At 65.4% G+C, this 12458-nt stretch overlaps 1 protein-coding gene across 9 annotated transcripts in view; it reads right to left on the minus strand.

Moving 5' to 3' along the window:
• The window catches only part of DOT1L (DOT1 like histone lysine methyltransferase), a 57564-nt gene that overhangs the window by 4953 nt on the left and 40153 nt on the right, over nucleotides 1-12458 (minus strand). For 5 of the 9 annotated variants that reach the window (XM_045087241.1, XM_045087240.1, XM_045087267.1 and 2 more), the window contains 13 exons: nucleotides 12030-12143; nucleotides 11377-11468; nucleotides 11046-11147; nucleotides 10610-10747; nucleotides 9802-9927; nucleotides 8069-8553; nucleotides 7767-7902; nucleotides 7270-7416; nucleotides 6090-6204; nucleotides 4610-5187; nucleotides 4099-4301; nucleotides 1704-1768; nucleotides 373-1302 (listed from right to left, as the gene is read on the minus strand). In XM_045087241.1, coding sequence (XP_044943176.1) covers nucleotides 373-1302; nucleotides 1704-1768; nucleotides 4099-4301; nucleotides 4610-5187; nucleotides 6090-6204; nucleotides 7270-7416; nucleotides 7767-7902; nucleotides 8069-8553; nucleotides 9802-9927; nucleotides 10610-10747; nucleotides 11046-11147; nucleotides 11377-11468; nucleotides 12030-12143 — 3231 coding nt within the window. Of the gene's footprint in view, nucleotides 1-143; nucleotides 275-372; nucleotides 1303-1703; nucleotides 1769-4098; nucleotides 4302-4609; nucleotides 5188-6089; nucleotides 6205-7269; nucleotides 7417-7766; nucleotides 7903-8068; nucleotides 8554-9801; nucleotides 9928-10609; nucleotides 10748-11045; nucleotides 11148-11376; nucleotides 11469-12029; nucleotides 12144-12458 lie in introns of all 9 variants that reach the window. The other 4 variants (XM_045087260.1, XM_045087264.1, XM_045087252.1 and 1 more) reach the window with 3 other exon arrangements.

Below are 12458 nucleotides of genomic sequence, written 5' to 3' on the forward strand. Positions count from 1 at the left end.
AACGCGGCCCAGAGCCCGTGGGCCATGTCAGTGGGACAGACGACCTCCACGGGGAGGAAACCAAGCCCTAGCTGTGGCGCCAGCTCTCCTGAAGGTACGAGGGACGCCGTCACCACCAGAGGGCCTGACGCAGGCCGACTCACGCGCGAGTGCGCTGCCCACGCCACAGGCACATCTGCGTCTCATGAAAAGGAGCAAGGTGGCAGGTGCAAAGTGGCCCCCAGGGGACAGGTGGGCACAGCCTCTCGCCCCTTAGGGGGCCCTGCAAGGGAACCTGTAAAGCAGTTGTCATTAGCCCCACGGTCCGGGAGGGCAACGGTGTGCGGCCCGCAGGACCCGCGATTCAGACGAGGGAGGCGCGCGTCTGCCTACCTCCAACTGCGCCGCCTGCCACCCCAGACGAGAAGCTGCCCATGGCGTGCGAGTTGGTCAGTCTGGTCGCGGCGGACGAGACGTGCACCAGGCCGGCGGCGGCCGGCACAGAGCTGAACAGGGACTGCAGCACGGAGGAGCCCAGGTTGGCCTGCAGGGACATGGGACCCAGGGCGAACTGTGGGCCGGGGGCAAAGGTGCCCAGGAAGGGGCGGTGTGTCTGGGCAGAGGGAGCCGCGCTGACCGTCGAGGACGCCACTGTGGCGAGGCCCGGGCCGCTGAGAAGGCCCCCGGGAGGCACAGTGGCGGCAGAAATGAAGAGGTTGTGGCCGTTCTTCAAGTCGGGCTCGCGGTCCCGGCCCTTGCCCGGCTTGCTGTGCGTCAGCGAGGCCTTGTCTGGAGGCCCACACGCCGGCAGGCCCGGCTCGCCCGCCTCTCTGGCCTTGGGGCCACTCAGTCCGTCCAGCTGCCTCTTGTTCACAAAGGTGCCAGGCTCTGCGGCGGCACCCTCCTTGCCCCGCGGGGTGGGAAAACTCAGGGGGCCGCTCAGGCTGGCCGTCTCCGGGACCTTGTGGGAGAGAGAAGCACCATCGCTGAAGCTGTGTAAACTGAGGTCGGCGGTCAGGCCCCCGCTGAAGGCGAAGCCGTTGGGAGGGTTGCTGCTGGGGCTCAGTCCCCCGGCCCCCGCCAGGGCACCGGGAAAGCCCTTCCTCGGGTGGGCAGCCAGCTTGGCATCGGCCAGGCCAGGCTCCTCCAGGGGCGGCCGGAAAGCGAACAGGGAGTTCTGGCTCAGGGCGGAGCTGGCCTGCAGCGGGCTGTCGGCGCACTTGGCCAGGCCAAGGTCGGAGATGGGTGAGAAGGTGGATTTCCACTTGCTGCTGTTGGCGGGCTCGCTGGCAGGCGCCGGCTTCCTCCCGGTCAGGCCACCACCTGACGAGAACCAGAGCCGGTGAGGCCCAGGGCTCAGAGCCACCCCTCCCGCCCGAGCGAAGTGCGCTATGGTCCACGCGGGCCTCTGCTGGGGGATCAGGCGGCCGAGCAGAGCGAGCGTGGGGCGGGATGGGGAGCTGGAGACCAGAGAGTCTGCGGCGGGCTGAGGGCCGTCTGCGTGCTCGCAGAGAGTGTCAGAGGCTGGCCCAGTTCAACCGGCAGGGGACGGACTGCCCCCGGCAGTATCGAGACCAGCCGTCACGGGGACACAGGTGGCATTCGACATCACCCAGAGACAATTCTAGAAGCCCAGCGCGGGAGGTCCTGAGGGTTGAGGCCACACCCTGGGGCCAGGTCACCTTGAGCCTGGGAGTCACGAGGAAGGGCACATAGCCACTCACCGCTTTCCAAGGTTTTCGGAGGAGATTTGCTTTCTAAGGAGATGGTTGCAATTTTCCTCTCAATTCTATCAAGAGAAAAATAGATGGCGGAGGTTTGAAATACATCTGCACTGCCCGGCCCACCTGCCCGCAGACCTCTCTAGAGGGGACCGTGACTACTGGGCAGAGCCTGCGGCCCTGGTGGGGAGCGGGATCCTGACTGCAGGAGGGGACGAGGCTGAGTGCTTGGGAACCGGGGTGTCACGTCCCAGCACAGACGCCAAGAGTCCCAGTCTCTGCGTCATGCCCCTGAGGCTCACAACAGCTCCCTGCGCCATGTCAACAACGGCGTGTCACCACATGACACGGGGTGTGTGGCACATGCCAAACCGCAGAACAGTACACGCTACGTGCCCACGCTTCCATGGCAAGTCCCGAAGAACACCGTGACCTCTACAAACACAAGAAAACTGCCCCCAAAGAATTCGGAAACAGAGAGGCTGGACATTCCTAGCACAAAAGAAAAGCACTCGAGGGTGCCTGGGGTCTCAGTGGGTTAAAGCCTCTGCCTTCGCCTCAGGTCATGACCCAGAAACTTGGAATCGAGCTCCACATCGGGCTCTCTGCTCAGCGGGGAGCCTGCTTCCTCCTCTCTCTCTGCCTGCCTCTCTGCCTACTTGTGATCTGTCAATTAAATAAATAAAATCTTAAAAAAAAAAGAGAGAAAGAAAGAAAGAAAAGCACTCGAGTATTAAACTTCTAAAAACATAATTTACGTCTGCAGAAAAGGAACAAGATGAACGGGCCTAGACCAGCCGCCAGGCGCAGGCAATGAAAGCAGACGGAGAGAAACGAGACCGGACCAAGCCACAACACTCCCGTCCTTCAGAAACCTGCGGGAACGTGAGATGACAGACCCAGAGACCCGCGGACATTCACGGAGCAGGCGTCACATGAGACCGCCCGTCCGCACACGAGAGAACTCCTGCAGCCCGACCACAACGCAGGACCGGAACGACGTCTCTCCATGGACACACACACGGCTCTGAGCCACGAGCAGACCCTCCACACCCCTATCAGAGCGCAAGGACGCTCAGAGCGCCAGTGAGACCCCCAAACCCATGGGAACGGCTGTTGTGTTACGAAACAAAACAGACAGCAAAGGTGCCGGGAGAGTGTGGCAACACCGGCCCCTCCCGCCGACGGGGCGCGCGAGGACGGCTGCTGCGGAAGGTTCCTCGGAACATTAAACACGGAGTCGCCGTCGGGCCCAGAGTTCCACACTGGGAGACTTACTCGTTTATTTGAGAAAAGAGAGCGCGCAGGCGTGCGTGGTGCGTGAGCAGGGGAAGGCAGGGGAGGAGAGCGAGCCCTCCCACAGACCTCGGCCAAGCACAGAGCCGACGTGGGACCGAGACCCTGACCTGAGCCAAAATCAAGGGGGACACCTAACCGACCGAGCCAGCAGGGGCCCAGCGGAAAACGTCTTCAGACAGAGGGCGGTCTGGGGCACTTACGGGAGCCTTACCCCATTCGCTAAACACCGGACACCCCAGGCATCCACCGGCACGTAACGAATGACTACGACGTGCGCAGTCCGTCCCCACACGGGAACACGGTCCAGCCTCAGGAAGGAAGGGACCCAACCTCTGCCACACACGGAGGGACCCCGAGGACACAGGGCTCAGGGAGAGGAGCCAGACCCAGAAGGACCCGTTCCTGCAGGTCCCCACTCCCAGGAGGGCCCCAGAGGAGTTCCGTCCGCACAGAGAGGAGAGGGTGGGAGCTAGGGCTGGGGAGTCCGTGTTAAGGGACACGGGCCTTTTTCTGGGGTCATAAGAATGTTCTAGAATTGATGCTAATAATGCTTGCACAGCTCTGGGACATATCCAAACCCACTGGGCCACACTCTTTACACAAGCAAGGGGCCACGCGAGTCCAACCGAATAGCGCTGTCCCACATTCGGAGAGAACACCGTTCTCGCTCAAGCACCCCCTTGTGCAGTGCCCGCTCTCTCGAGCCCCTGCCTGCCGTGGCCACTCATGTGCCTGTCTGCTCCAAACACGTGACACACACGCACCAAGAACCAGGCACCGGCAACTAGGGGACACAGCAACCCCACGCCCCGGCGGCTCCAGGCCCAGGGTGCTGGCCTGCCCTAGGTCTGACATCTCAGGCGGGAGGACCGCCCAGCCCCTTCCCGACCAGCATCTCACCATGTAAAGGTGAGCAATCTGGGCCCACCTACTCGAGTATGGTCACTCTACGGCACTGCGGATGTCAGCGGACGGGCCACGGACAGGGCCCTGGCACCCACTGACGGTAACCCGGGAAAGCGACCTCATCACGAGGGCCTTTCCTTCCAGAAGCCGCGCCCACGGACGCCCTGTGCCCACCCCATCCGGCCCCGCTCACCTGGCGCTGCCCGGCTCGTCCTCGGAGCCCTGCTCCTCGTCTGAGGTCAGTGGGGAGTAGTGGGCCCCGTTGGTCTGGCTCAAGGGCTTCTCCTTCTTGAGAACGGGTGGCTGGTCGTTGTCCTGGTAAGGGACAGGGGAGCTCTTCAGGCTCTCAGGGGACGAGATGGCCGTGATTTCCAAAGGCTGGTTAATGTTGCTGACCTGAGGGACCACCACAGACACAGCACAAGCCTGTCAATGGGCTCCCTGGGCGCCAGCACCCACAGGCTTTGCTAGGGTCCCCACTGCCCACACCTGCCCTGGACCTCAGGCTGCTGGGCAACGGCAGAGCCGGCCTGCAGCCCTTGGAGGAAGGCGGCCCATGGCCATCCTCCCGGCTGTGCTCCTGGGGCCCTGCCATCCTGGCCAGGCTGGGAACGGGAGCCGCCATGTGAGACACCTGCGTGGGCCAGACGAGCTGGCCCGCCCTCCCCACCGTGTCCCTGCCCCCCAGCCGGCCCTGGACTTACCATCGAGTTGAGGTTCAGCGGGGACCCTGAAGACTGTGTGAAGAGGCCGGCGACGGACGGCAGTGCCCGACGCTTGGGCGACACGCCGGAACTCAGGCTGGGGGTCCCGGCCGCCGCCCGCTTCCTCCTGCCCCGCTTACGGCTGTCCGGCCCATGGCCTTGGCCGCTGTCCCCACGGGCGCCCGTGGGCAGAGGGCTGGGTTTGCCAGGAGGCGACTGTTTGGCACCGCCGCCAGCCGAGATGGTAAAGACGATCCTCCTCTTGACCTCGCCCTCGGGGTCGGAGACGCCCGCCTCAGAGGGAAGGTCCCCTTTGTTGGCCTCGGGCAGCGGGCCCTGGGCAGCGCTGCTGAGCCGCGGGCTGGCGCAGAGCGGATGGGCAGGAGAGGCCGCACCGGAGCTGCGGGACTGCTGGAGCAGGGGCGGGAGCTGCGGGGCGGAGCCACAGGACCCCATGCCAGCGAACAGGCTTCCTGAGCTCGAGACCTCATCCAAGGTGCCGGGCTCGGCTCCGGGAGCGAGGGGAGCCGGGCTGCCTGCCAGGGCCCCGCTGACGGCCCCGGAGCCCGTGTAGAAGCCTGCCAGGAAGGACGGGCTATGTCAGGGGCGGACGCCGTTGCCTCGGGAGCGGCCGGTCACAAAGCTCCATGCCCGGGAACCCGCCCTCCGTGGGGTTCCGCCGAGCATGGGAGACAAGCACCCATGAGCTGAGCATGGCTGGGCTGGGCCAGGCCGGGGGCTCCCGAGCAGGCACTTCTGGATGCGTGAGGACCCCTGGTGCTGGAACCCGACAACTCCAAGTGGGCCTGGGCACACCCCTCCCCCAGAGGCTCCCTAAGCCGCAAGAAGCCCTACTGAGGTCCCGGTCTCCTGCACAGACCCGGGCCTCCCCACCCCAGAGGAAGGGCTGCTGGACACGAGAGGCGGCCCTGCCCTCCCTGCATTAACACAGGTGGCGGCAAACTGGTGACCGGCCCCCGGGGCTGGTGTCACTGGCACGCCCACCACCCCTAGGGCCGAGTGGCTGGGACAGAACCCCCCCTGCCACAGAGGCGCCATGTGCCACCTGGCCCTGTGTGCAGTCTGCGGAGGCCTCTGCCAGCAACCATCAGGGGTCTCTGAAGGGGACTCAGAGCCCAGATGGAGAGCAGGCTGCTCCCCAAGGACATCACCAGCCAGGTAGGGCTCGCGACCAACCCCGGGTGACCTCCAGGAGGAAAGGGCAGCATGCCTCAGGCCAGAGGCTCCTGACGTGAGCCAAAGTCCAGCCTAGAGCCGCTCACCCCAGGGCACAGGGGCTGACCCCGTGGCCAGGAGGAGATGGGCCTGCTTGGAGCCCAGCCTGCTGGGTCTGGGGGCTCCCCTCCACCCGCCTGCCCCGGCTCCTCCTCCTTCCGGCAGCAGCAGCAGAGGCTGGGCCGGGCTGGGCCCTGGGGGCGGGGCTGGAGGCAGGACCCAGGTGCAGGAGAAGCTGTCTGACCTGTAGAAGCTGGAGCGAGGTTTTTGCTTCCAGCGCCGTGGGCATTAGCGCCCATCTGCTTTTCAAGTGTGGACGAGGACTCTCGGGTCTGTGACACAGGGCTGGGGGTGCTTCTCTGTGGAGAAAAAGTCCACACTGTCAGATGAGCCAGCGCTGGAGATGAAGGGCAGGGAGGGAGTCCCCGACATGAGCCAGAGGATGTGCAAAGGGCGCGAGGCAGGGAGAAGGGCAGGTATGTGGGAGCCGGCGCACAGAAGGGGAAGCCACCTGCTCGGGGTTTGAGCTCTGCGGGCAGCAGTCAGAAGGTTCTGACAAGGGGAGGGGCAGATATCCGTTCCAAAGGACTGTTCTGCCAACAGCGAATGTCAGGCTGGGGACGAGGGGAACAGGGACAGCGGCTGTGACCCAAACCGTGACTCCACTCCTCGTGGACGGGCTGGAGACACGCAGCCACGCAACATCCGTACACAAACGTTCACATCACCGCAACTCGGAACAGCCACGGGTGGGAACAACACGTCTGCCCGCAGGAGAGCAGATAAACACGACATGGTCTGTGCACGTGGGGGAGTGTCCCCAGCCACAAGCAGGAGTCAGGCGCCCCCACGTGCGGCCCCAGGGACGGCCTCCCGAGCCCATGACACGCAGGGTTGGAACCAGACACAGAAGGCCACGCGGGGTGCGAGTCCATGCGTGTGACACAATCTGTGGACAGGTGTCGGCTGCACCACTTGGTGAACTAACTAAAGGCCACTAGAAGGGGCACGTCAGCCGAGCGGACGGAACACCAATCACATCCGCACTCACAGAGCCCAGCCCGCGTCACGCAAGACGGAGCCCCAGGGGGGCCCACGTGTGAGACAGGACGAGGGGGCTGGGGCTTCATTCTTCCACCGAATCCGGAGTTCAATTCCATCTCCACCCAGACATACCACCCCCCCCAAAAAAATCGGGAGATGAAAATGGGAAAACGTTACTGTAACCAACCCCGCATTCTGGGGCTCTGTCTCGGGGGTCGCGGTACGCCCCACACTCATCAGCAGGCCAGTCAACAGAAAGTAGGTCTCACAGGGAAAAAGCCCGCCGAGACCCCCTCTTCGCCTACACACCACACTGCGGAGCCCAAGGGCCCGGGCCAGTCACCCAGGGACAACAGCGCCCCCGGCCGGCACGCACTCACCACCTTCTCGGCGCGGCTGGGCAGCACCACGCTGGCCAGGGGGATGCTGACGGGCAGTTTGCTGGGCTGCACGGTGCTGAGCGGGATGCTGACGGGCAGGCTGGTGATGGCCTCCCCGCTGCTGGCGTAGGCGCGCTCCTTCACACCCTGCACACACACCACCAGCCCGGCCTCGCTCCTGCTGGCCAGTAGTGCCAGGCCACCAGTGCCACCCGAAGACCACAGGGACATCCCCACCCCCCACCCCAGCACAGGAGGAAAGCCCTTGTCCCGAGACACGGTTCCTCCTCCTAAAGTCCCAGGGACCCGCCCCCTTCCTTCCCTACAGACTCTCCCTCCCACCTCTACGGACAACAGCCCCCCACGGGGGCTCGGCTGTGGCACTGCGTCCCAGGCTCATCCCAAGCCCCCCGCCTGGCCCTCGCCTAGAGGGCCTCTCCTAGCAGCCAAGCTGGACACCCAGCACGCACCCTCCACGACGCGGGTCCCGCTCTCACCTTCTCGCTGCCCCTCTCCCCTGTCATCTGTAAGGCGGCGGGGGAGGACGGTCGCGGGTCCTGAGGGCTCAGCTTGATACCGTTGGCGATGCCAGGGCTCTGGTATGGAAGGCCGTTCTCCTTGGCGTGCTCAGCTCTGGAACGAGACACAGCCCTGGTTCCTCCTCTGGGGGTGCCCGCAGCCTCAGGTCTGCATCTAGAGCCAGTGGCCAGGCTCAGCGCACACCCCGGGGGCTCCTCCAGACCGCCGAGTGCCGGCTCACCCGACCCCAAGGTGGTCCCCGGCACCAGAGTGGACTCACCGTGGGTGTAGCTCGCCGGCCGCAGGCTTGCCGCCGGCTGCATGGTCCTGGCTCAGGTGCCGCCTGAGTACCAGCTTGGCCGGGGAGAGCCGGGTATAGTCGGGCAAGGCCAGGCCTGCCATCTTCTCAAGCCGTGGCCGGCCACCGTGGCTGGGAGTACAGGGCACGACGTCCTGGTCCAGCGGGGAGGCCAGGTACTGGGGCGTGTTCTGCTTGGACGAGGGCCGGCTCAGCGCACCGCACACCTCATAGCCGGCCACGTGGCCGTTCATGGAGAGCTCCGGGCTGGCGCTGCTCAAGTGGGGCAGTGAGAACTTGGGGCCGTCCAGGTCGAGGTGCAGACGGCCAGGCTCAGCCTCCAGCTCCCGGCCCAGGGCGCCCTTCCCACGCAGGTGTGCGGACAGGCCGTCGTCGGGCGGCACGCACGACTTCAGCTGCAGGAGCTCCTGCCGCCGCTGGCTCTTCTCCAGCTCCACGATGCTGATCTGCCGGGTGGGGAGAGGCTCAGGCCTGCTGCTCGGCCCAGGGCCTGAGGCCCGGCCGGACGCGCCACACCCGGCCACCCAGCCAACGCAGACGGACACAGCCCCGGAGCGCCTGCGAGGACGCAGACCGGCTTTGGGGGTGATGCGGAGGCCAACTGCCCAGCACGGGGTGGGAAGCTCCGGGGCCACCGGACAGAACACCTGGTGTCCAGGGAGTTCCACGGACGTGCGCTTGGGGGACGAGAACGGGGAGCTGTGACCCTGTCTGTGCTGAAGGACCCTACGTATAAACCGGCCACGAGAAACTGTGGCTCTGGGCTTCCCTCCCCCAGCGTGGGGCACCGGGGATTTTCTCTCTGGTTTCTCTGCTTTGTGGTTCGCCCTCACGAACGTGCCATCACTCCACAGAGGGGTCAGCAGCCTAACGGCCGCTCACACACGAGAGCACAGCAGAGAGGCCTGTCTGGGCCAACGGGGGTCAGCAAACCTCCTCTGTGCCAGGCTCCCCTGAGTCACGGCCCTTCAGAAGGCGGGCGGCCCGGACCCCGGGACCTCACACCACTCACAGACCCACTTTGGGGAGCAGGTCTTTAAGAAACATCCTTAACCGGAGTCTTCTGTGCCGAATAATTCATTGCGACATCGTTTTGTGACAAAACAACACTTGGAAGACCCCGAGGGCTGGTGACCAGGAGAGCCTCCCGTGAACGGTGAAGCCACGCTGGGGAGACGCCAGCCCAAGCGGGGGCCACAGCCTTGCAAAAACGGAGCTTGCAGGTGCTGCCGACGCCCACGCCGCACACCGTGCTATGGTCCTGTGGGCATCGGAAGGCTACACGCCCAGCCAGCCAACTCTGGGAAACCGGGACCGGAGACAGACCGCCCATTCCTCCTTCCCTCCTGCCTTGCTTCCCGCCGGACCCTGATACACATGCCACCCTTCTCGGCAGAGGGGCCAGCTCCCGGGATCTCCTGCGCAGACACCGGCCTCCTCATGGCGGCTGCATGTGTGACTCACTAAGGGGCACTGGCGAGATGCTGGGTTTCCGAGGAGCCGAGACGCCTTGGAGCAGGCAGGGCCGCTCGGCTGCCAAGCCCTCTGCTCCCCTTCGAGGGCCAGAAACGGGACGTCCAGGCTGCTTCCCAATACCACGACAGACGGCCTGACCCGGGAGCAGGACAGCCCGGCGGAGGCGGCCGGCAGCACTGCCCCGGGAGTGCAGGGCCCTCCGCGGCGCTCGCCCCCACCTGCAGCTCCAGACAGTGCCTCTGCTTCTCGGAGATCTGGGTCCTCAGGGCCTGCTTCTCCTTCAGCAGGTTCTCCAGGGACAGCGTGGACCAGTCCAGCTTCAGCTCCTCACACCGAGCCTTGAGCTGTGGGGATGAGGAGGTCACGGTTGTGAGTCCCGGCCGGGCAGACCCTTGCTGCAGAGCACGCGCCGCTGTTGCGGGGGCACCTGTCCGCCCGGCAGAGGGCAGAGCCTGGGCTCTGAAAGGAGACCCAGCCGATGTCTGGGCAGGTGTCTCTGAACACCTGTGTATCCAGCAAGGGAACCTGCTAAAAGAAGGCCAGGCTGGGAGGCAGCCCAGAGTAGAAACTAGGCCTCCCCGGTCAGCACGCCCAGGGGGAGCAAGGCACGGGTGCCCACAGGATGGGACAGGAAGGCTCTGTCACAAGTGACGCTCCCGCACGCCCAGCAAGCGTGCTCTCGTCTCCAGAGCAGTGAGGACCCAGGAGATGTGCCCCCGGCCCTAGGGCTCGTCAAAGAGACCAGCATGGGGCTGCAGGAGTGCCAGGAGGATATTAAAGTCTGAGCACCTGGAGAGCTTCATCGAGTGAAAGCGTATGAGCCTTCGGAAGGGCCGTGGGCCCTGCAGGCTCTAGGGGGCTCCGAGAGCCCAAGAAAGGAGGGCACTGGGGATGCGGGCAGGCTGGCAGCGGGAGTCCTGAAGCGGCCCGTGCAGACTGGGGGTTATGGCAAACCGGTCCTGGAGAAGGATGCCTGGACCCTGTCCGCCCGGCGCCCCGCCCCCGCCGACCCCGCCGCGCCCCCACCAGCCGCAGGCTCTGCGTCCTCAGCTCCCCGTTGTCCTTCTGCAGCTGCTCCGTCTGCTCCCGCAGCTGCTGGTTGTGGGCCGAGATCTCCTTCTGCGCCTGGATCAGGTCGTTGTAGGTCAGCGCCTTCACTCCCAGCTGCGGACACACGACAGCAGAGGTGGGCTCTCCCGCCGGAGTGTGCAGCGGCAGGCTGAGGGCAGGGGACGGGGCTGGGGGCCGTCTGGGGGGCAGGAAGGGGCGGGCTGGGCTGGTGGCCGATGGCGGTCGCAGAGAGGACCTATGGTGGCCCAGAGAAGGGACAAGGACGACCCCAGGGCACGACCCCACACCAGCAGTGCTGCGACTACGTACACCCCACACACCGGGAAGGAAGCCCCTGCACCCGCATCCCGCCCCAGGGGGCCCAGCGGCAGGCACAGTCCCAGCAGCCCACCTCGTCCAGCTTCTGCTGGAAGAGCCTCTTGATCTCCTCCTTCTGGGCCTGGCAGTGGCCAAATAGCTGCTGCGCGGCGCCCAGCAACCGGGCGTTCTTCTCCTGGGGACGCAGCAAGGTGACGGCAAGGCCCTGTCCCCGCCACGTGCCCTCCCACAACGGGCCAGACGTGCCCCAGCCCAGAAGGCTGATGATGACCCTCAGCAGAGACCCCCACGGCCTCTCTGGAGCGAGCAGGGACAGCGCACGGGCCCTTGAAGGGACCGCCGCTTCTCCTAGGGCCAAGGCGCCTTCTGGGGCCAGCAGGTGAGGGGCACAGGGCAGGGCTCACCTTCTCCTGGTCCAGCAGCTGCTGCAGGCTGGCCTTATACTGGGCGGTCTTGGTGTAGGCCAAGAACTGCAAGTACTGAATCTTGAAGGACTCTACAAGGGTCAAGTATGCAGCTTAGCACACACACGAGCCCCCGAGTCCAGCAGGGAGGAGGAGGGCCGCCCTTCAGAAAGCCATCGTGGCAGCTGCCACCCCCAGTGGCTCACCGCCCACCATCACGCCGGGGCCTTCGGTCCCCACCTGGGCGCCCCTCACAGCTCCTGCCTGTGCTGCCCCATGTCTTTTGCCCTCCGACACCACGTGGGTGCCCGTTTGCTTAGGGAAACGCAGGTTACTGATGTTGAACTGAGAAAACCGGCAGCTCCCAAAAGGTGAAAAAGGGTTTCCTTCACCCGCTTTTCAGAGATAAGCAGCTGCTTGATCTCTCCCAGCAGCGTGAGTCTGCGCCTCGGCTCAGCGACACTAGGCACCAAGCTCCCCCGACACAGCCCTCCCCACCCAACGTGGCCGACACGGGGTGGGGCTGGGTGGTTCTCTGGGGGCGTCCCACGTGCTAGGGAGATCACACCAGCCCTGAGCCCGTGTGACTCTGGTCTGGGGCCGGCAGCCCTCCCCCGACCCCCGCAGGCCCGAGGGGTCCGTGGGCAGCTCACCTAGCAGCTTCTGCAGTGCGGGCGGGGTGGGAGCCAGCAGCAGCTGGTCGGGGGGGTGCCGCTGCACGCTGGGAGGTAGCTGGTAAAACGGGCTCTGAGGTGACTTGTACGCGTCTGTAGGACACAGAGAGGCCACGTGTCAGCGGCAGGCCGGTGCGCCTGGGGACTTCCACAGGTCTGCTTCCGGGAACCAGCCAGCTTGCCCACACCGAGACTGAACGGGGGACCAGACACTGCATCGCAGCGCTTTGAGAAGTGGAACCAAAGCCCCGCGGGATCCAAGAGGTCCCTGTGAGCCATGTCCCCTGTGTGCGGTCTGTCATCAGAGCCCAGGACGGGAGGCCAGGGGAGCCCAGAGCCCGGGGCTAGGATAATGGGGAGGCCCCACCGGGGTGCGCTCTCAGGGAGCCCACCCCAGGGCACATGGCC

Source organism: Mustela putorius, unplaced genomic scaffold (genome assembly GCF_011764305.1).
Source record: "Mustela putorius furo isolate JIRA1106 unplaced genomic scaffold, ASM1176430v1.1 tig00000095_pilon_pilon_pilon, whole genome shotgun sequence".
In the NCBI taxonomy this organism is placed as follows: Eukaryota; Metazoa; Chordata; class Mammalia; order Carnivora; family Mustelidae; genus Mustela; species Mustela putorius.